The 23,177-nt window shown below is 49.1% G+C and overlaps 1 protein-coding gene across 3 annotated transcripts in view; it reads left to right on the top strand.

The window, feature by feature from the left end:
* Window positions 1-23,177, top strand: part of LOC134945523 (uncharacterized) — a 285,165-nt gene that overhangs the window by 131,840 nt on the left and 130,148 nt on the right. For all 3 annotated transcript variants that reach the window (XM_063934865.1, XM_063934866.1, XM_063934867.1), the window contains exons 3-5: window positions 11,858-11,981; window positions 12,065-12,158; window positions 14,047-14,197. In XM_063934865.1, coding sequence (XP_063790935.1) covers window positions 11,858-11,981; window positions 12,065-12,158; window positions 14,047-14,197 — 369 coding nt within the window. The remainder of the gene's footprint in view (window positions 1-11,857; window positions 11,982-12,064; window positions 12,159-14,046; window positions 14,198-23,177) is intronic.

Below are 23,177 nucleotides of genomic sequence, written 5' to 3'. Positions count from 1 at the left end.
AGTCAGGAACCTCCTAAAAACAGTGCATCATTGCACAAGGGTCCTGGTAAAAATGGTGGCTTCCTACGAAGCAATTCCATTCGGCAGATTTCACGCAAGAACTTTTCAGTGGGATCTGCTGGACAAATGGTCCGGATCGCATCTTCAGATGCATCAGCGGATAACCCTATATCCAAGGACAAGGGTGTCTCTCCTGTGGTGGTTATAGAGTGCTCATCTTCTAGAGGGCCGCAGATTCGGCATTCAGGATTGGATGCTGGTGACCACGGAGCCCAGCCCGAGAGGCTGGGGAGCAGTCACACAAGGAAAAAATTTCCAGGGAGTGTGATCAAGTCTGGAGACTTTTCTCCACATAAATATACTGGAGCTAAGGGTAAATTTATAATGCTCTAAGCTTAGCAAGACCTCTGCTTCAAGGTCAGCCGGTATTGATCCAGTGGGAAAAACATCACGGCAGTCGCCCACGTAAACAGACAGGGCGACACAAGAAGCAGGAGGGCAATGGCAAAAACTGCAAGGACTTTTCGCTGGGCGGAAAATCATGTGATAGCACTGTCAGCAGTGTTTCATCCCGGGAATGGAAACTGGGAAGCAGACTTCCTCAGCAGGCACGACCTCCACCCGGGAGAGTGGAAACTTCATCGGGAAGTTTTTTCCACATGATTGTAAACCGTTGGGAAATACCAAAGGTGGACATGATGGCGTCCCGTCTGAACAAAAAACGGGACAGGTATTGCACCAGGTCAAGAGACCCTCAGGCAATAGCTGTGGACGTTCTGGTAACACCGTGGGTGTACCAGTCGGTGTATGTGTTCCCTCCTCTTCTTCTCATACCTAAGGTGCTGAGAATTATAAGACGTAGAGGAGTAAGAACTATACTCATGGCTCCGGATTGGCCAAGAAGGACTTGGTACCCGGAACTTCAAGAGATGCTTACAGAGGTCTTATGGCCTCTGCCGCTAAGAAGGGACTTGCTTCAGCAAGTACCATGTCTGTTCCAAGACTTACCGCAGCTGCGTTTGTCGGCATGGCGGTGGAAAGCCAAATCCTAAGGGAAAAAGGCATTCCGGAAGAGGTCATTCCTACCCTGGTCAAAGCCAGAAAGGAGGTGACCGCACAACATTATCACCACATGTGGCGAAAATATGTTGCGTGGTGTGAGGCCAGGAAGGCCCCACAAAGAAATTTCAACTCGGTCGTTTCCTGCATTTCCTGCAAACAGGAGTGTCTATGGGCCTCAAATTGGGGTCCATTAAGGTTCAAATTTCGGCCCTGTCGATTTTCTTCCAGAAAGAATTGGCTTCAGTTCCTGAAGTCCAGAAGTTTGTCAAGGGAGTATTGCATATACAACCCCCTTTTGTGCCTCCAGTGGCACTGTGGGATCTCAACGTAGTTCTGGGATTCCTCAAATCACATTGGTTTAAAACCAGTCAAATCTGTGGATTTGAAGCATCTCACATGAAAAGTGACCATGCTCTTGGCCCTGGCCTGGACCAGGCGAGTGTCAAATTGGTGGTTTTTTCTCAAAAAAGCCCATATCTGTTTGTCCATTCGGACAGGGCAGAGCTGCGGACTCATCCCCAGTTCTCTCCCTAAGGTGGTGTCAGTGTTTCACCTGAACCAGCTTATTGTGGTGCCTTGCACCTACTAGGGACTTGGAGGACTCCAAGTTGCTAGATGTTGTCAGGGCCCTGAAAATATGTTCCAGGACGGCTGGAGTCAGGAAAACTGACTTGCTGTTATCCTGTATGCACCCAACAAACTGGGTGCTCTTGCTTCTAAGCAGACTATTGCTAGTTGGATGTGTAATACAATTCAGCTTGCACATTCTGTGGCAGGCCTGCCACAGCCAAAATATGTAAATGCCCATTCCACAAGGAAGGTGGGCTCATCTTGGGCGGCTGCCCGAGGGGTCTCGGCTTTACAACTTTGCCGAGCAGCTACTTGGTCAGGGGCAAACACGTTTGCTAAATTCTACAAATTTGATACCCTGGCTAAGGAGGACCTGGAGTTCTCTCATTCGGTGCTGCAGAGTCATCCGCACTCTCCCGCCCGTTTGGGAGCTTTGGTATAATCCCCATGGTCCTTTCAGGAACCCCAGCATCCACTAGGACGATAGAGAAAATAAGAATTTACTTACCGATAATTCTATTTCTCGGAGTCCGTAGTGGATGCTGGGCGCCCATCCCAAGTGCGGATTATCTGCAATACTTGTACATAGTTACAAAAATCGGGTTATTATTGTTGTGAGCCATCTTTTCAGAGGCTCCGCTGTTATCATACTGTTAACTGGGTTTAGATCACAAGTTGTACGGTGTGATTGGTGTGGCTGGTATGAGTCTTACCCGGGATTCAAAATTCCTCCCTTATTGTGTACGCTCGTCCGGGCACAGTACCTAACTGGCTTGGAGGAGGGTCATAGGGGGAGGAGCCAGTGCACACCACCTGATCGGAAAGCTTTACTTTTGTGCCCTGTCTCCTGCGGAGCCGCTATTCCCCATGGTCCTTTCAGGAACCCCAGCATCCACTACGGACTCCGAGAAATAGAATTATCGGTAAGTAAATTCTTATTTTTTGGGTTCCAAAAGTCACATTGGTTTGAACCACTTAAATATGTGGAGTTAAAATATCTCACATGGAAAGTGGTCATGCTGTTGGCCCTTGCCTGGGCCAGGTGCGTGTCAGAATTGGCGGCTTTATCCTGTAAAAGCCCTCATCTGATTTTCCATTCGGACAGGGCGGAATTGAGGACTTGGCCTCAGTTTCTCCCTAAGGTGGTTTTCAGCGTTTCACCTGAATCAACCTATTGTGGTGCCTGCGGCTACTAGGGACTTGGAGGACTCCAAGTTGCTAGACGTTGTCAGAGCCCTGGAAATATAGGTTTCCAGGACGGCTGGAGTCAGAAAATCTGACTCGTTGTTTATTCTGTATGCACCCAACAAGCTGGGTGCTCCTGCTTCTAAGCAGACTATTGCTCGTTGGATTTGTAGTACAATTCAGCTTGCACATTCTGTGGCAGGCCTGCCACAGCCAAAATCTGTAAAAGCCCATTCCACAAGGAAGGTGGGCTCATCTTGGGCGGCTGCCCGAGGGGTCTCGGCTTTACAACTTTGCCAAGCAGCTACTTGGTCAGGAGCAAATACGTTTGTAAAATTCTATAAATTTGATACCCTGGCTGAGGAGGACCTGGAGTTCTCTCATTTGGTGCTGCAGAGTCATCCGCACTCTCCCGCCCGTTTGGGAGCTTTGGTATAATCCCCATGGTCCTTACGGAGTCCCCAGCATCCACTTAGGACGTTAGAGAAAATAAGAATTTACTTACCGATAATTCTATTTCTCGTAGTCCGTAGTGGATGCTGGGCGCCCATCCCAAGTGCGGATTGTCTGCAATACTGGTACATAGTTATTGTTACCAAAAAATCGGGTTATTGCTGTAGTGAGCCATCTTTTCTAGAGGCTCCTCTGTTATCATGCTGTTAACTGGGTTTAGATCACAAGTTATATGGTGTGATTGGTGTGGCTTGTATGAGTCTTACCCGGGATTCAAAATCCTTCCTTATTGTGTACGCTCGTCCGGGCACAGTATCCTAACTGAGGCTTGGAGGAGGGTCATAGGGGGAGGAGCCAGTGCACACCAGGTAGTTCTAAAGCTTTACTTTTGTGCCCAGTCTCCTGCGGAGCCGCTATTCCCCATGGTCCTTACGGAGTCCCCAGCATCCACTACGGACTACGAGAAATAGAATTATCGGTAAGTAAATTCTTATTTTAATGTGACAATGTTTTTAACAAAGTGTTATTAATTGTGTAATAAATTGTTTTATTAGAGATATTTATTTGCTCTCTCATATTGTACTATACAAATTCACTATTTAGCGCAGTCTTCTTTTTTCTGTTGGTTCTTAATTGTGGGAGTGACTTCCCCTGTGTTTAAGACGGCTGCTTAGCAAAGCACCTCACGTCTACAGCGCCTGAATATACCTAGGTATACTACTCTACATTTATAGAACGCTGCAAGAAAATGGATTTGGACACAAAACCTCTTTATAGCACATTCATGCACTTACCTTGAGAGCTCTTTTTTATTCAGGTACACGTTTTATTAAATAACACATTTTAATATACTGCCATACCCAGGATTCAAACCTATAACCTGTTGAACACCCTACTCATTGAGCTAATTAATCCTGCATAAAAACTGAGTTCTAATTATAAGAAGCTGCTTTTACTTAGTAAAGAAATAATCAGCATTGCAATTGAGCAGATCTATGTAGTGTCCAGCCACACATTACATAGATCTGCTCAGCTGCAATGCTTATCATTTTTTCACTCTCTTGATGCTAACTTCAAATAGTTAGAATTAAAAGAGCATATGACTAAATGCCACAGGCGATGGGTTAGAATCCCGGTTATGTCAGCATCTTGAAATGTAATAAAGGACAGTGTGACTGAATAACTAGGAGTGCTTGAGTTTAGTTCATGAATGTTGTATAGGTATTAGCGACAGAAGGGGTGAAGGAAGGAGACAGGAGATGCTGGGCTTTAAAGAGGAGGGAAGCTACAAGTGAAAGTAACTAAAACAGACCATTAACAAGTGCTGCCAGCAGCGCCCCCTACCATGTAGTGCTGTGTGTAGTAGCACACTCCGTACCACCCTAGTTATGGCTCTGCTTATGAGTGTAGGCCTTTTAGAGAAATGGCCAAGGTGTCAGTGAGTACAGTTTCCTGCCCCACCAGAAGGTACTCGGAAGCTTGGATGATAGGTGGCACACAAGACAAGAGCTTCAAGCGAGTTTAACAGCGGTCAAAGTCAGCAAGATGCAGGTTGGACGGGTTGTGTGGCCGTAGGAAACCCATTACTAAGATGGCAAAATAAAGAGTGTTGTCCGGCCCATATAGCATCCCCTATGGACTACTGACGACCGGAAGATGATGTTCTGGACCAGTGTCTCAAAATATAAAATGATTGGTAAATTACGCAGGGTTTCTCTAACGTCCTAGTGGATGCTGGGGACTCCGTAAGGACCATGGGGAATAGACGGGCTCCGCAGGAGACATGGGCACTTTAAGAAAGAATTTAGATTCTGGTGTGCTCTGGCTCCTCCCTCTATGTCCCTCCTCCAGACCTTAGTTTGAAACTGTGCCCGGACGAGCTGGGTGCTGTTCAGTGAGCTCTCCTGAGCTTGCTGTAAGAAAGTATTTTGTTAGGTTTTTTTATTTTCAGGGAGCTCTGCTGGCAACAGACTCCCTGCATCGTGGGACTGAGGGGAGAGAAGCAGCCCTACTCTCTGCAGATAGGTCCTGCTTCTTAGGCTACTGGACACCATTAGCTCCAGAGGGATCGTACACAGGATCTCACCCTCGTCGTCCGATCCCGGAGCCGCGCCGCCGTCCCCCTCGCAGAGCCGGAAGACAGAAGCCGGGTGAAAGAAGCAAGAAGACTTCGAAATCGGCGGCAGAAGACTTCAGTCTTCACTGAGGTAGCGCATAGCACTGCAGCTGTGCGCCATTGCTCCCACACTACACCCACATATTCCGGTCACTGTAAGGGCGCAGGGGGGGGGGGGGCGCCCTGGGCAGCAATTACCACCTCTTGGCAAAAGTTTGACATATATACAGTTGGGCACTGTATATATGTATGAGCCCCCGCCATAATATTGTACATAAACGCGGGACAGAAGCCCGCCGCTGAGGGGGCGGGGCTTCTTCCTCAGCACTCACCAGCGCCATTTTTTCTCCACAGCTCCGCTGAGAGGAAGCTCCCCAGTCTCTCCCCTGCAGATACACGGTAGAAGAGGGTACAAAAGAGAGGGGGGGCACATAATTAGGCGCAAAATTCATTATTACAGCGGCTACTGGGTTAACACTAAGTTACTGTGTGATTCCTGGGTTATATAGCGCTGGGGTGTGTGCTGGCATACTCTATCTCTGTCTCTCCAAAGGGCCTTGTGGGGGAACTGTCTTCAAAAAGAGCATCCCCTGTGTGTGTGGTGTGTCGGTACGCTTGTGTCGACATGTTTGACGAGGAAGGCTATGTGGAAACAGAGCGGGAGCAAATGAATGTGGTGTCTCCGCCGACGGCGCCGACACCTGATTGGATGGATATGTGGAAGGTTTTAAATGATAATGTTAATTCCTTGCATAAAAGGTTAGATAAAGCTGAAGCCTTAGGACAGTCAGGGTCTCAACCCGTGCCTGATCCTATGTCGCAGAGGCCGTCAGGGTCTCAGAAGCGCCCACTATCCCAAATTGTTGACACTGATACCGACATGGATTCTGACTCCAGTGTCGATTACGATGATGCAAAGTTACAGCCTAAATTGGCTAAATCCATCCGTTATATGATTATAGCAATGAAGGAGGTGTTGCACATCACTGAGGAAACCCCATTCCCTGACAAGAGGGTTCATATGTATGGGGAAAAAAGGCAGGTGGTGACCTTTCCCCCTTCACACGAGCTAAATGAGTTATGTGAAAAGGCTTGGGAATCTCCAGATAAAAAACTGCAGATTTCTAAACGGATGCTTATGGCGTATCCTTTCCCGCCAACGGACAGGTTACGCTGGGAATCCTCCCCTAGGGTGGACAAAGCTTTAACACGCTTATCAAAGAGGGTAGCCCTGTCGTCACAGGATACGGCCACCCTAAAAGATGCTGCGGATAGAAAGCAAGAGGGTACCCTGAAGTCCATTTCTACACATTCAGGTACCTTACTAAGGCCGGCAATTGCGTCGGCCTGGGTGTGTAGTGCTGTAGCAGCATGGACGGATACCTTATCTGAGGAACTTGATACCTTAGACAAGGATACTATATTAATGACCCTGGGGCATATAAAAGACGCTGTCCTATATATGAGAGATGCTCAAAGAGACATTAGTCTACTGGGCTCTAGGATAAATGCTATGTCGATTTCTGCCAGAAGGGTCTGTGGACTCTGCAATGGACAGGTGATGCCGACTCAAAAAGGCACATGGAGGTTTTGCCTTACAAGGGTGAGGAATTGTTTGGGTAGGGTCTCTCGGACCTGGTCTCCACAGCTACTGCTGGAAAGTCAAATTTTTTGCCATATGTTTCCTCACAACCTAAGAAAGCACCGTATTACCAAATGCAGTCCTTTCGATCACAAAAAGGCAAGAAAGTCCGAGGTGCGTCCTTTCTTGCCAGAGGCAGGGGCAGAGGAAGTAAGCTGCACAACGCAGCTAGTTCCCAGGAACAGAAGTCCTCCCCGGCTTCCACTAAATCCACCGCATGACGCTGGGGCTCCACAGGCGGAGCTAGGCCCGGTGGGGGCGCGTCTCCGAAATTTCAGCCACAAGTGGGTGCACTCCCAGTTGGATCCCTGGGCAATAGAGATTGTGTCTCAGGGATACAAGTTGGAATTCGAAGAGATGCCCCCTCACCGTTACCTCAAATCAGCCCTGCCAGCTTCCCCTTTAGAGAGGGAAATAGTGTTAGCTGCAATTCACAAATTGTATCTTCAACAGGTGGTGGTCAAGGTTCCCCTCCTTCAACAAGGGAAGGGTTATTATTCGACCATGTTTGTGGTACCGAAACCGGATGGTTCGGTCAGACCCATATTGAATTTAAAATCCCTGAACATATACCTGAAAAGGTTCAAGTTCAAGATGGAATCGCTCAGAGCGGTCATCGCAAGCCTGGAAGGGGGGGGATTTTATGGTGTCTCTGGACATAAAGGATGCATATCTTCATGTCCCCATTTATCCACCTCATCAGGCGTACCTCAGATTTGTGGTACAGGATTGTCATTACCAATTCCAGACGTTGCCGTTTGGTCTCTCCACGGCACCGAGAATATTTACCAAGGTAATGGCGGAAATGATGGTACTCCTGCGGAAGCAAGGTGTCACAATTATCCCATACTTGGACGATCTCCTCATAAAAGCGAGGTCAAGGGAGCAGTTGCTGATCAGCTTAGCACGCTCTCTGGAAGTGTTATAACAACACGGCTGGATTCTAAATATTCCAAAGTCGCAGTTGATCCCTACGACTCGTCTGCCTTTCCTGGGCATGATTCTGGACACAGACCAGAAGAGGGTTTATCTCCCGATGGAGAAGGCTCAGGAGCTCATGACACTGGTCAGAGACCTATTAAAACCAAAACAGGTGTCGGTGCATCACTGCATGAGAGTCCTGGGAAAGATGGTGGCATCATACGAGGCCATTCCCTTCGTCCGGTTCCATGCGAGGACCTTTCAATGGGATCTGTTGGACAAGTGGTCCGGATCACATCTTCAGATGCATCGGTTAATCACTCTATCCCCCAGGGCCAGGGCGTCTCTTCTGTGGTGGCTGCAGAGTGCTCACCTTCTGGAGGGCCGCAGATTCGGCATTCAGGACTGGGTCCTGGTGACCACGGATGCAAGCTTCCGAGGGTGGGGGGCAGTCACACAGGGAAGAAATTTCCAAGGGCTGTGGTCAAGTCAGGAGACTTGCCTTCACGTCAACATCCTGGAACTAAGGGCCATATACAACGCCCTGCGTCAAGCGGAGTCCCTGCTTCGCGACCAACCGGTTCTGATTCAGTCAGACAACATCACCGCAGTGGCTCATGTAAACCGCCAAGGCGGCACAAGGAGCAGGGTGGCGATGGTAGAAGCCACCAGAATTCTTCGCTGGGCGGAGAATCACGTAAGCGCACTGTCAGCAGTGTTCATTCCGGGAGTGGACAACTGGGAAGCAGACTTCCTCAGCAGGCACGACCTCCACCCGGGAGAGTGGGGACTTCATCAAGAAGTCTTCACGCAGATTGCAAGTCGGTGGGAACTGCTACAGGTGGACATGATGGCATCCCGCCTCAACAAAAAGCTACAGAGGTATTGCGCCAGGTCAAGAGATCCTCAGGCGATAGCTGTGGACGCACTGGTGAAGCCGTGGGTGTTTCAGTCGGTCTATGTATTTCCTCCTCTTCCTCTCATACCCAAGGTGCTGAGAATCATAAGAAAAAGAGGAGTGAGAACAATACTCATTGTTCCGGATTGGCCAAGAAGGACTTGGTATCCAGATCTGCAAGAAATGCTCACAGAGGACCCGTGGCCTCTGCCTCTAAGACAGGACTTGTTGCAACAGGGGCCCTGTCTGTTCCAAGACTTACCGCGGCTGCGTTTGACGGCATGGCGGTTGAACGCCGGATCCTAGCAGAAAAAGGCATTCCGGGTGAAGTTATTCCCCGCGCTGATAAAGGCTAGGAAGGATGTGACCGCTCAACATTATCACTGTATATGGCGAAAATATGTGGCTTGGTGTGAGGCCAGGAATGCCCCTACGGAGGAATTCCAGCTGGGCCGTTTCCTTCACTTCCTACAGTCGGGAGTGACATTGGGCCTTAAATTGGGTTCCATTAAGGTTCAGATTTCGGCCTTATCCATTTTCTTTCAAAAAGAACTGGCTTCTCTGCCTGAAGTTCAGACGTTTGTAAAGGGAGTGCTGCATATTCAGCCCCCTTTTGTGCCTCCGGTGGCACCTTGGGATCTTAACGTGGTGTTGAGTTTCCTGAAATCACACTGGTTTGAACCACTCAAAACGGTGGAGTTGAAATATCTCACGTGGAAGGTGGTCATGCTATTAGCCTTGGCTTCGGCTAGGCGTGTGTCAGAATTGGCGGCTTTGTCACATAAAAGCCCTTATCTGGTTTTCCATGAGGATAGAGCAGAATTGCGGACCCGCCCACAATTTCTGCCGAAAGTGGTTTCATCCTTTCATATAAACCAACCTATTGTGGTGCCTGTGGCTACTACTGACTTGAAGGATTCAGAGTCATTGGATGTGGTCAGGGCTTTGAAGGTTTATGTAGCCAGAACGGAAAACGGGAATCTTTGTTTATCCTGTATGCTTCCAACAAGCTTGGGGTGCCTGCTTCAAAGCAAACTATTGCTAGCTGGATCTGTAACACGATTCAGCAGGCTCATTCTGCGGCTGGGTTGCCGCTGCCTAAATCAGTTAAGGCCCATTCCACAAGGAAGGTGGGCTCTTCTTGGGCGGCTGCCCGAGGGGTCTCGGCATTACAGCTTTGCCGAGCGGCTACTTGGTCAGGTTCAAACACGTTTGCAAAGTTCTACAAGTTTGATACCCTGGCTGAGGAGGACCTTGTGTTTGCTCATTCGGTGCTGCAGAGTCATTCGCACTCTCCCGCCCGTTTGGGAGCTTTGGTATAATCCCCATGGTCCTTACGGAGTCCCCAGCATCCACTAGGACGTTAGAGAAAATAAGATTTTACTTACCGGTAAATCTATTTCTCGTAGTCCGTAGTGGATGCTGGGCGCCCGTCCCAAGTGCGGACTTCTTCTGCAATGCTTGTATATAGTTATTGCTTAAATAAGGGTTATGTTATAGTTGCATCAGAGTTTATCTGATGCTCTGTGATTGTTCATACTGTTAACTGGGTAAAGTTATCACAAGTTATACGGTGTGATTTCTTGTGGCTGTTATGAGTCTTACACTGGATTCCCAAAATCCTTTCCTTGTACTGTCAGCTCTTCCGGGCACAGTTTCTCTAACTGAGGTCTGGAGGAGGGACATAGGGGGAGGAGCCAGAGCACACCAGAATCTAAATTCTTTCTTAAAGTGCCCATGTCTCCTGCGGAGCCCGTCTATTCCCCATGGTCCTTACGGAGTCCCCAGCATCCACTACGGACTACGAGAAATAGATTTACCGGTAAGTAAAATCTTATTTTTTGTACGCTGCCAAGTAGGTGAATGGATGTGTTACACCAACTGTCAAATATTGAGGGGGAAGTGTGATTGTCTGGGGTCTATTGCTGGATCCCAAGTCGATTGGCTCCAAATCATAGTATGGGTAGCACAGGCTCCCGAACCCCATCAAACTGGTGTAAAAGGAACTGGATAGAAGGATGAAAGCAAAGCAACCCACAGGTGCAGCACATTAGTGGGAACTTCTGCAACAGTGCTGGAAAGAGCTTCCCCAACGGTATATGCTTCCCACTGTTGAAAGAAAGCCACAGGCGTGATCAGTGGTTATGTCTGCAGAAGGCGGCTACTTTGAGTCACTCATTTGTTAAAATGATTTTAGGATTTATTTTATCTCCAGTTATGTTTGTTCTACACTTTCAGAGTACACTAAGGTATCAAACTGCTTAAATAACAATAAAAACTTTTGTACGTTAGTGTGTGTATATTGGTTATACCCAGTGCTAATTTTGAAGGAAAATAGATTCGCTGGAGAGGTGATGTGGATGGAGCGACCAAAGGGGCGGGGCTTCAATTGGTGCATAAACTTTCTGCAACACATAATGCTCCCAGCAATGCCAGATACACAGACTGGCAGCGGCAGCGCCAGACACACAGACTGGCACCGCCCCCGATAGCGCCACATATGCAACGCCCCCTAGTTTGCCAGTTACACAATGCCCCCGTTATAGTGCTGCTCACCTCTGGCTCCGCTGCACCTGCTTGCGCTGCTGCTCCCACTGCCCCCCCCTCCTTCTGCCGCTCCCGCCTGTTACTGAAGGGTGGGGAGGAGAGCGCACCACGCATCTTTCCTGCCCCTCACTATGTTCCGTCTCAGGCGGCCATTCAAAATATGGCGCCGACTTGTGAGCCAGTCATAGCTCGCGGGCCAGCAGCCAATCAGGAGCTGCCACTGCCGGTCCGCGATCTTTGGTTGATGGCAGAGCAACATTTTAAATGTGCGACGGAGATGTAGTGAGTGGCAGGAGAGACGCGCGCTGTGCTCTACTCCTCTCAGATACGGGAAGCGGCGGGAGCAGGGCATACAGCAGACCTTCAGTAAAAGTGTTCCAGCCCTAGTTATACCGCATCATTGTTTATGTTCATCAAATGTCAAAGAGGCTTCTTGTAATATATTTCCTATTGCCGCTCACAGATGGCTCACTTGTAGAAGAGAAGAAGGCCTTAGAGGTGCTGGATGAGGAACTTGCCATTACCTTCAGCAAAAAGGCCCGTGTGATGCCACATGCCAGATATGATTGCTCAACACATCCTTTTGAGTAAGGAGAAAAGGGTGAGGAGAGTATTGTATGGACATGGTGTGATAATGGCTGTGACTGTGCCATGTTTCTGTCTCTTCCAGACGCTTGGAGCAAGAGACACAGCTCCCATTACAGGACAATGCAAGCTTCTGTGCCGAGTGCTTCTGCTACCTATGTGACAAGCGTGCCTCCGAGGTATAGATATCTTACTCATTGCCCCTGTAATATTGGTTACTTGTACATGTGCTGTGCTTGTGCTGTGGAGAATATTATTATATTATGGGGTGGAGACTGCTAACAGGAGGGAAAGAATGCATCTGTCAGTTAGGACATAACTGCCCCAGGGCCTCCCAGAGATCTGTCAGACCTAGGTACTAGGGGCGTAACCCTGTTGTAAATACTGGGAACCTCTATACATGCTGAACCATTTTCTGAAAGGGGCGTGGTCACTGTCTTGGAGGTGGAGAGGATATGCCCCGGCAGTAACCTGGGTCCAACCAGTGGTGTAATCTGGTTGCAAGCCGCTGTGATGGGTTTTCAGTGACCCGGGCTGGACACAGGATTTTGGTATGAAAGGAATATGACAGACCTCTTCAGTAACACAAGTGAAAATAATTAGCTCCACCTGTGGGTGTTTGAAAATGTGTTAGCCAGTAATACACCCATGCATCAACTAGGAGATCTGTAAAACATGCACTGTTAGATGTCCACTGATGATGCCCCAGAGCTGCACTGCTTGCACTCATAGTAAGTGTACATATGGGTGGAGATCCCCTTTAATAACTTCATAACTTGTAAAAAAAAATGTTTATGTTGTGTGTGTATGTATGTATATATATATATATATATATATATATATATATAATATGATCTATTCTTCTACCCAAGCTCCATACTCAAGGACCCCTAAGCAGTTAATGTTTTCCAGGTCACTGACACATATTGATAGAGCCACAGGTGGAGCTAATTATTTCACTTGTGATTCTATGAGGAGACCTGAAAAACATGAACTGTTAAGGGTCCTCGAGGCTGGGGTTTAGGATCCACTGCTCTACCCCAAGAGATTGAAATATTACATGTTACTTAAGATATGGTCACACTATACACTTTATCATGCAATCATGGTTCCTGCGACCACTCTGCACTACCATTGTGTAGTGTGTACTCCCAATCTGTCGTTTGTACACATTTATCGCATGGTCCCCTCTGATATGCTGCCATGTCAGATAGGATGATACAATATGGAGTACACACAGGCATAGGTTGCGATGGTTACACAAGGTGTATGCCAGGACACAGGATTGCACCATTGGAAGGACTATAGGATGATTGCAGTGTTGTTCAGTTGTGTACCCAGCTTTATTGTCCGGCAGCTCCCATGATGTACTGAATGGTGGCTCGGTGGTGAGCTATGCTCGCCACAGGTTTTATTCTCCCTCTGAGTGTCGTAGACACCCACAGAGGGGGACTCGCCTACCTTGCCGGTATACTGGCGGCGGTATGGTGGCCCTGTCGGGATCCCGGCGGCGGTATTGTGACAGCCGGGATCCTGACTATCTGTGTGCTGACTGCATACCGTGGAGACTTGGTCAACTACGATTAATGGCTAGAACTCTCCCATTGCCTTATGGGGTGATGTAATGTAAGCCACCAGCTGAGACAATGGGATTTCACAGGAAGTACTTGTGCATACAATTCAGTATAGCTCTGTACATGGAAATATATATATATATATATATATATATATATATATATATATATATATATATATATATATGGGATGCGGCCATGGGATCTTGGCTGTCACCATGCCGACTCTGAAATCACGAGCGCTCAAAATGCCGGCCGACGGAATACCGACCCACTGGCTCTATTTCCACTCGTGGGGCTGTGTTGCGCTCACCCCCAAACTCCCTTCGGTATTCTGCTGCCGGGATCCCGGGGTCGATATGCTGACCGCCGTGATCCCGGCAGCCGGAAGCGCGTTCCCAACCCACACACATGAGCGTTTTATAACTGCACTCGCACGTCTTCTGACATCTATCGGCTCTTACACCACTGTTTCCCATTCTCTCCCCATTAGTGTTCCTCTTGGACAAGTCTCTCCAGCTGCCACTGCAATGCCCACAACAAGAGCAAGTTCTGGAAGGAGAAGAGAGACCATGCTTTGGTTGGAGTGCTGACCATCTTTCACCTGGACCTTACTGAGATAGACAGCGAGCTTAAAGAAGCAGGTGTGTACGTTCTGCTACATTGCTTTAGCTTCTTTCATGTGGTAAATGTGTCCCCAGCAGGAGGTACGGCATGCTATATACAGTAAGCGACAAGCTGAAAACCTTAAATCTCGGGCAACAATGGAGAGGGGAGATGAAACCATGTAGATTTAAGATCGACAACAAAGAAGAAAAGATAGTTAAAGAAAAATACAGCAGTTTGGTGTCATGTCCGCTGGGAAGTGAGAGAGCAGCTGGTATCCGCTGTGGGGAGGGTGCAGGTCCAGGGAGATGAGCAGAGTGGGGGGACCTATTGTAAGGCCGGATGTTCCCTTTCTAATGCAGCTGCTTTTTTTGCTATTGGAAAAATAGGAATATGCTTAGTAGAAGGCTTTGGGCCCATGTGGAGCACTCCACCCGTCTGCTTAGCACATCTGGCATGGCGTTGCACTGTGCATGACTACAAAGCGCACTGAACGCGCTTTGCATGTTCCAAACCATTTTCTCTGACGTCCTAGTGGATGCTGGGAACTCCGTAAGGACCATGGGGAATAGACGGCTCCGCAGGAGACTGGGCACATCTAAAGAAAGAATTAGGACTATCTGGTGTGCACTGGCTCCTCCCCCTATGACCCTCCTCCAATCCCCAGTTAGATTTCTGTGCCCGGCTGAGCTGGATGCACACTAGGGGCTCTCCTGAGCTCCTAGAAAGAAAGTATAATTTAGGTTTTTTATTTTCAGTGAGATCTGCTGGCAACAGGCTCACTGCATCGAGGGACTAAGGGGAGAAGAAGCGAACCTACCTAAGTGGTGGTAGCTTGGGCTTCTTAGGCTACTGGACACCATTAGCTCCAGAGGGATCGCACACAGGACCCGACCTCGTCGTCCGTTCCCGGAGCCGCGCCGCCGTCCCCCTTACAGAGCCAGAAGCAAGAAGGTCCGGAAAATCGGCGGCTGAAGACTTCTGTCTTCTCCAAGGTAGCGCACAGCACTGCAGCTGTGCGCCATTGCTCCTCATGCACACCACACACTGCGGTCACTGATGGGTGCAGGGCGCTGGGGGGGGGGCGCCCTGAGCAGCAATAAATAACACCTTGGCTGGCAAACGGACACCATATATAGCCCCAGAGGCTATATAGGTGTATATTAACCCCTGCCAGAAACGATAAAATAGCGGGAGAAAGCAGCCGAAAAAGGGGCGGAGCCATCTCCCTCAGCACACTGGCGCCATTTTCCCTCACAGCTCCGCTGGAAGGATCGCTCCCTGGCTCTCCCCTGCAGTCCTGCACTACAGAAAGGGTAAAAAAGAGAGGGGGGGGCACAAATTTAGGCGCAGTATAATATATATGCAGCTATAAGGGGAAAACACACTTTATAGGTGATATCCCTGTGGTATATAGCGCTCTGGTGTGTGCTGGCATACTCTCCCTCTGTCTCCCCAAAGGGCTTTGTGGGGTCCTGTCCTCTGTCAGAGCATTCCCTGTGTGTGTGCTGTGTGTCGGTACCGCTGTGTCGACATGTATGATGAGGAAAATGATGTGGAGGCAGAGCAGATGCCTGTAAGTGTGTTGTCACCCCCTGAAGGGTCGACACCTGTGTGGATGGACTTATGGAAGGAGTGTCAGCTCCTTACATAAAAGGTTTGACGACATAGGACAGCCGGCTACTCAGCTTGTGACTGTTCCAGCGTCTCAAATGTCATCAGGGGCTTTAAAACGCCCGCTACCTCAGATGGCAGACACAGATGTCGACACGGATACCGACTCCAGTGTCGACGACGATGAGACAAATGTACCCTCCAATAGGTCCACCCGTTACATTATTGAGGCAATGAAAAATGTATTACACATTTCTCTGACGTCCTAGTGGATGCTGGGACTCCGTCAGGACCATGGGGATAGCGGCTCCGCAGGAGACAGGGCACAAAATGTAAAAGTTTGACCACTAGGTGGTGTGTACTGGCTCCTCCCCCTATGACCCTCCTCCAAGCCTCAGTTAGGTTTTTGTGCCCGTCCGAGCAGGGTGCAATCTAGGTGGCTCTCCTAAAGAGCTGCTTAGAAAAAGTTTGTTAGGTTTTTTATTTTCAGTGAGTCCTGCTGGCAACAGGCTCACTGCAACGAGGGACTTAGGGGAGAAGAAGTGAACTCACCTGCGTGCAGGATGGATTTGCTTCTTAGGCTACTGGACACTAGCTCCAGAGGGACGATCACAGGTACAGCCTGGATGGGTCACCGGAGCCGCGCCGCCGACCCCCTTGCAGATGCCGAATAGAGAAGAGGTCCAGAAACCGGCGGCAGAAGACGTCTCAGTCTTCATGAGGTAGCGCACAGCACTGCAGCTGTGCGCCATTGCTCTCCGCACACTTCACACCAGCGGTCACTGAGGGTGCAGGGCGCTGGGGGGGGCGCCCTGGGCAGCAATGTAATATACCTATTCTGGCTAAAATATATCACATATAGCCCCTGGGGCTATATGGATGTATTTAACCCCTGCCAGGTTCCAAAAAAACCGGGAGAAGAAGCCCGCCGAAAAGGGGGCGGGGCCTATTCTCCTCAGCACACAGCGCCATTTTCCTGCCCAGCTCCGCTGCGAGGAAGGCTCCCAGGACTCTCCCCTGCACTGCACTACAGAAACAGGGTAAAAACAGAGAGGGGGGGCACTTATTGGCGATATTTATAATATTTGAGCTGCTATAAAGGGAACACACTTATTAAGGTTGTTCCTATATATATTTATAGCGCTTGGGTGTGTGCTGGCAAACTCTCCCTCTGTCTCCCCAAAGGGCTAGTGGGGTCCTGTCTTCTATCAGAGCATTCCCTGTGTGTCTGCTGTGTGTCGGTACGTGTGTGTCGACATGTATGAGGACGATGTTGGCGTGGAGGCGGAGCAATTGCCTGTAATGGTGATGTCACCCCCTAGGGAGTCGACACCAGAATGGATGGCTTTGTTTATGGAATTACGGGATAGTGTCAGCACGCTACAAAAGTCGGTTGACGACATGAGACAGCCGGCAAACCAGTTAGTACCTGTCCAGGCGTCTCAGACACCGTCAGGGGCTTTAAAACGCCCTTTACCTCAGTCGGTCGACACAGACCCAGACACTGACACTGAATCCAGTGTCGACGGTGAAGAAACAAACGTATTTTCCAGTAGGGCCACACGTTATATGATCACGGCAATGAAGGAGGCTTTGCATATCTCTGATACTGCAAGTACCACAAAAAGGGGTATTATGTGGGGTCTGAAAAAACTACCTGTAGTTTTTCCTGAATCAGAGGAATTGAATGACGTGTGTGATGAAGCGTGGGTTACCCCTGATAAAAAACTGCTAATTTCAAAGAAGTTATTGGCATTATACCCTTTCCCGCCAGAGGTTAGGGCGCGCTGGGAAACACCCCCTAGGGTGGACAAGGCGCTCACACGTTTATCCAAACAAGTGGCGTTACCGTCTCCTGATACGGCCGCCCTCAAGGATCCAGCTGATAGGAGGCTGAAAAATACTCTAAAAAGTATATACACACATACTGGTGTTATACTGCGACCAGCAATCGCCTCAGCCTGGATGTGCAGTGCTGGGGTGGCTTGGTCGGATTCCCTGACTGAAAATATTGATACCCTGGATAGGGACAGTATTTTATTGACTATAGAGCAATTAAAGGATGCGTTCCTTTATATGCGAGATGCACAGAGAGATATCTGCACTCTGGCATCAAGAGTAAGTGCGATGTCCATATCTGCCAGAAGAAGTCTATGGACACGACAGTGGTCAGGCGATGCGGATTCCAAACGGCATATGGAAGTATTGCCGTATAAAGGAGAGGAATTATTTGGGGTCGGTCTATCGGATTTGGTAGCCACGGCAACAGCCGGGAAGTCCACCTTTTTACCTCAAGTCCCCTCCCAACAGAAAAAGCCGCAGTCTTTTCAGCCGCAGTCCTTTCGTTCCTATAAGAACAAGCGAGCAAAAGGACATTCATATTTGCCCCGAGGCAAAAGAAAAGGGTAAGAGACTGCACCAAGCAGCCCCTTCCCAGGAGCAGAAGTCCTCCCCGGCTTCTGCAAAGGCCTCAGCATGACGCTGGGACCTTACAAGCGGACTCAGGGGCGGTGGGGGGTCGCCTCAAGAATTTCAGCGCACAGTGGGCTCACTCGCAGGTGGACCCCTGGATCCTGCAGGTAGTATCTCAGGGTTACAGGTTGGAATTCGAGAAGTCTCCCCCTCGCCGGTTCCTAAAGTCTGCTTTGCCAACGTCTCCCTCCGACAGGGCGACGGTATTGGAAGCCATTCACAAGCTGTATTCTCAGCAGGTGATAGTCAAGGTACCCCTTCTACAACAGGGAAAGGGGTATTACTCCACGCTATTTGTTGTACCGAAGCCGGACGGCTCGGTAAGACCTATTCTAAATCTGAAATCTCTGAACCTGTACATACAAAAATTCAAGTTCAAGATGGAGTCACTCAGAGCAGTGATAGCGAATCTGGAAGAGGGGGATTTTATGGTGTCCTTGGACATCAAGGATGCTTACCTTCATGTCCCAATTTGCCCTTCACACCAAGGGTACCTCAGGTTCGTGGTACAAAACTGTCATTATCAGTTTCAGACGCTGCCGTTTGGATTGTCCACGGCACCCAGGGTCTTTACCAAGGTAATGGCCGAAATGATGATTCTTCTTCGAAGAGAAGGCGTATTAATTATACCTTACTTGGACGATCTCCTGATAAGGGCAAGATCCAGAGAACAGCTGGAGGTCGGAGTAGCACTAACTCAAGTAGTGCTCCAACAGCACGGGTGGATTCTGAATTTTCCAAAATCCCAACTGATCTCGACGACACGTCTGCTGTTCCTAGGGATGATTCTGGACACTGTTCAGAAAAAGGTATTTCTTCCGGAGGAGAAAGCCAGGGAGTTATCCGAACTAGTCAGGAACCTCCTAAAACCAGGGACAGTGTCTGTGCATCAATGCACAAGAGTCCTGGGAAAAATGGTGGCTTCTTACGAAGCGATTCCATTCGGCAGATTCCATGCACGAATTTTTCAGTGGGATCTGCTAGACAAATGGTCCGGATCGCATCTACAGATGCATCAGCGGATAAAATTGTCGACAAGGACAAGGGTCTCTCTGCTATGGTGGTTGCAGAGTACTCATCTGTTAGAGGGCCGCAGATTCGGCATACAGAACTGGGTCCTAGTGACCACGGATGCCAGCCTGAGAGGCTGGGGAGCGGTCACACGAGGAAGAAACTTCCAGGGCGTGTGGTCAAGCCTGGAAACGTCTCTTCACATAAATATACTGGAGCTAAGAGCAATCTACAATGCTCTAAGCCTGGCAAAACCTCTGCTTCAGGGTCAGCCGGTGTTGATCCAGTCGGACAACATCACGGCAGTCGCCCACGTAAACAGACAGGGCGGCACAAGAAGCAGGAGGGCAATGGCAGAAGCTGCAAGGATTCTTCGCTGGGCGGAAAATCATGTGATAGCACTGTCAGCAGTGTTCATTCCGGGAGTGGACAACTGGGAAGCAGACTTCCTCAGCAGACACGATCTTCACCCGGGAGAGTGGGGACTTCATCCAGAAGTCTTCCACATGATTGTGGTCCATTGGGAAAGTCCAATGGTGGACATGATGGCGTCCCGCCTGAACAAAAAACTGGACAGGTATTGCGCCAGGTCAAGAGACCCTCAGGCAATAGCTGTGGACGCTCTGGTAACACCATGGGTGTACCAGTCAGTGTATGTGTTCCCTCCTCTGCCTCTCATACCCAAGGTACTGAGAATTATACGGCAAAGGGGAGTAAGAACGATACTCGTGGCTCCGGACTGGCCAAGAAGGACTTGGTACCCGGAACTTCAGGAGATGCTCACGGAAGATCCGTGGCCTCTACCTCTAAGAAGGGACCTGCTTCAGCAGGGACCGTGTCTATTCCAAGACTTACCGCGGCTGCGTTTGACGGCATGGCGGTTGAACGCCGGATCCTAAGGGAAAAAGGCATTCCGGAAGAGGTCATCCCTACCCTGGTCAAAGCCAGGAAGGAGGTGACTGCACAACATTATCACCGCTTTTGGAGAAAATATGTTGCATGGTGTGAGGCCAGGAAGGCCCCGACAGAGGAATTTCAACTGGGTCGATTCCTACATTTCCTGCAAACAGGATTATCTATGGGCCTCAAATTGGGGTCCATTAAGGTTCAAATTTCGGCCCTGTCGATATTCTTCCAGAAAGAATTGGCTTCAGTTCCTGAAGTTCAGACTTTTGTAAAAGGAGTACTACATATACAGCCCCCGGTTGTGCCCCCAGTGGCACCGTGGGATCTCAATGTAGTTTGGGATTTTCTCAAATCCCATTGGTTTGAGCCACTCAAATCGGTAGATTTGAAATATCTTACATGGAAAGTAACCATGCTACTGGCTCTGGCTTCAGCCAGGAGAGTGTCAGAATTGGCAGCTTTATCATATAAAAGCCCATATCTGATTTTCCATTCGGACAGGGCAGAATTGAGGACGCGTCCTCATTTTCTGCCTAAGGTGGTATCAGCGTTTCACCTGAACCAGCCTATTGTGGTGCCTGCGGCTACTAGCGATTTGGAGGATTCCAAGTTGCTGGACGTTGTCAGAGCATTGAAAATATATATTTCAAGGACGGCTGGAGTCAGAAAATCTGACTCGCTGTTTATACTATATGCACCCAACAAGCTGGGTGCTCCTGCTTCTAAGCAGACGATTGCTCGTTGGATTTGTAGCACAATTCAACTGGCACATTCTGTGGCAGGCTTGCCACAGCCTAAATCTGTCAAGGCCCACTCCACAAGGAAGGTGGGCTCATCTTGGGCGGCTGCCCGAGGGGTCTCGGCATTACAACTCTGCCGAGCAGCTACGTGGTCAGGGGAGAACACGTTTGTAAAATTCTACAAATTTGATACCCTGGCTAAGGAGGACCTGGAGTTCTCTCATTCGGTGCTGCAGAGTCATCCGCACTCTCCCGCCCGTTTGGGAGCTTTGGTATAATCCCCATGGTCCTGACGGAGTCCCAGCATCCACTAGGACGTCAGAGAAAATAAGATTTTACTTACCGATAAATCTATTTCTCGTAGTCCGTAGTGGATGCTGGGCGCCCATCCCAAGTGCGGATTGTCTGCAATACTTGTACATAGTTATTGTTACAAAAAAATCGGGTTGTTTATTGTTGTGAGCCATCTTTTCAGAGGCTCCTACGTTATCATACTGTTAACTGGGTTCAGATCACAAGTTGTACGGTGTGATTGGTGTGGCTGGTTTGAGTCTTACCCGGGATTCAAAATCCTTCCTTATTGTGTACGCTCGTCCGGGCACAGTATCCTAACTGAGGCTTGGAGGAGGGTCATAGGGGGAGGAGCCAGTACACACTACCTAGTGGTCAAACTTTTAAATTTTGTGCCCTGTCTCCTGCGGAGCCGCTATCCCCATGGTCCTGACGGAGTCCCAGCATCCACTACGGACTACGAGAAATAGATTTATCGGTAAGTAAAATCTTATTTTCTGATAGTACCCCAGGTACCACATAAAAGGGTATTATGTTCGGTGAGAAAAAACTCCCAGTAGTTTTTCCTGCATCTGAGGAATTAAATGAGGTGTGTGCGGAAGCCTGGACTTCCCCCAATAAGAAATTGATAATTTCTAAACGGTTATTGGCAGCGTACCCTTTCCCGCCAGAGGATAGGTCACGTTGGGAAACATCCCCTAGGGTAGATAAAGCGCTTACACGTTTATCAAAACAGGTGGCACTACCGTCTCCGGATACGGCCGCCCTAAAGGATCCTGCCGATAGAAAGCAGGAAGCTACCCTAAAAGCTATATATACACACACGGGCATTATATTGCGACCAGCGATTGCATCAGCATGGATGTGCAGTGCTGCTGCTGCGTGGTCAGATTCCCTGTTGGATAATATTGATACCCTTGATAGGGACAATATTTTGCTGACAGTAGAGCATATAAAAGACGCTGTCTTATACATGCGTGATGCACAGAGGGATATTTGCCGGCTGGCATCAAAAATAAGTGCAATGTCCATTGCCGCCAGAAGGGGGTTATGGACTCGGCAGTGGTCAGGTGATGCCGATTCAAAAAGGCACATGGAAGTTATAAGGGGGTAGAACTGTTTGGGGATGGTCTCTCAGACCTTGTTTCCACAGCTACGGCTGGGAAATCGACATTTTTGCCACAAGCTACCCCACAGCAAAAGAAAGCACCGTATTATCAAGTACAGTCCTTTCGACCCCAAAAACACAAGAGGGCTCGAGGCGTGTCCTTTCTGCCGAGAGGCAAAGGTAGAGGGAAAAAGCTGCAGCATACAGCCAGTTCCCAGGAGCAAAAGTCCTCCCCCGCGTCCGGTAAGTCCACAGCATGACGCTGGGGCTTCACAGGCGGACCCGGGTACGGTGGGGGCTCGTCTCAGAAATTTCAGCACACAGTGGGCTCTCTCACAGGTGGATCCCTGGATCCTTCAAGTAGTATCTCAGGGGTACAGGCTGGAATTCGAGACGTCCCCCCCCCCCTCCCGCCGTTTTCTAAAATCTGCCTTACCAGCAACTCCCTCTGCCAGGGAGGCAGTGTTGGTGGCTATCCAAAAACTGTATTCACAGCAAGTGATTGTCAAGGTACCCCTCCTTCAGCAAGGAAAGGGTTACTATTCCACAATGTTTGTGGTACCGAAACCGGACGGTTCGGTGAGAACCATCTTAAATTTAAAAGCCTTGAACACTTATATCAAAAGGTTCAAGTTCAAGATGGAATCGCTCAGGGCGGTTATTGCGAGCCTGGAAGAGGGGGATTACATGGTCTCCCTGGACATCAAGGATGCGTACCTACATGTCCCCATTTACCCCCCTCTCCAGGAGTACCTCAGATTTGTGGTACAGGACTGTCACTATCAGTTCCAGACGCTGCCGTTTGGGTTATCCACGGCACCGAGGGTCTTTACCAAGGTAATGGCCGAAATGATGATACTCCTTCGCAAGAAGGGA

The sequence above is a fragment of the Pseudophryne corroboree genome, chromosome 7 (assembly GCF_028390025.1).
Source record: "Pseudophryne corroboree isolate aPseCor3 chromosome 7, aPseCor3.hap2, whole genome shotgun sequence".
Taxonomy (NCBI): domain Eukaryota; kingdom Metazoa; phylum Chordata; class Amphibia; order Anura; family Myobatrachidae; genus Pseudophryne; species Pseudophryne corroboree.
This window is presented reverse-complemented; position numbering and strand designations above follow the sequence as displayed.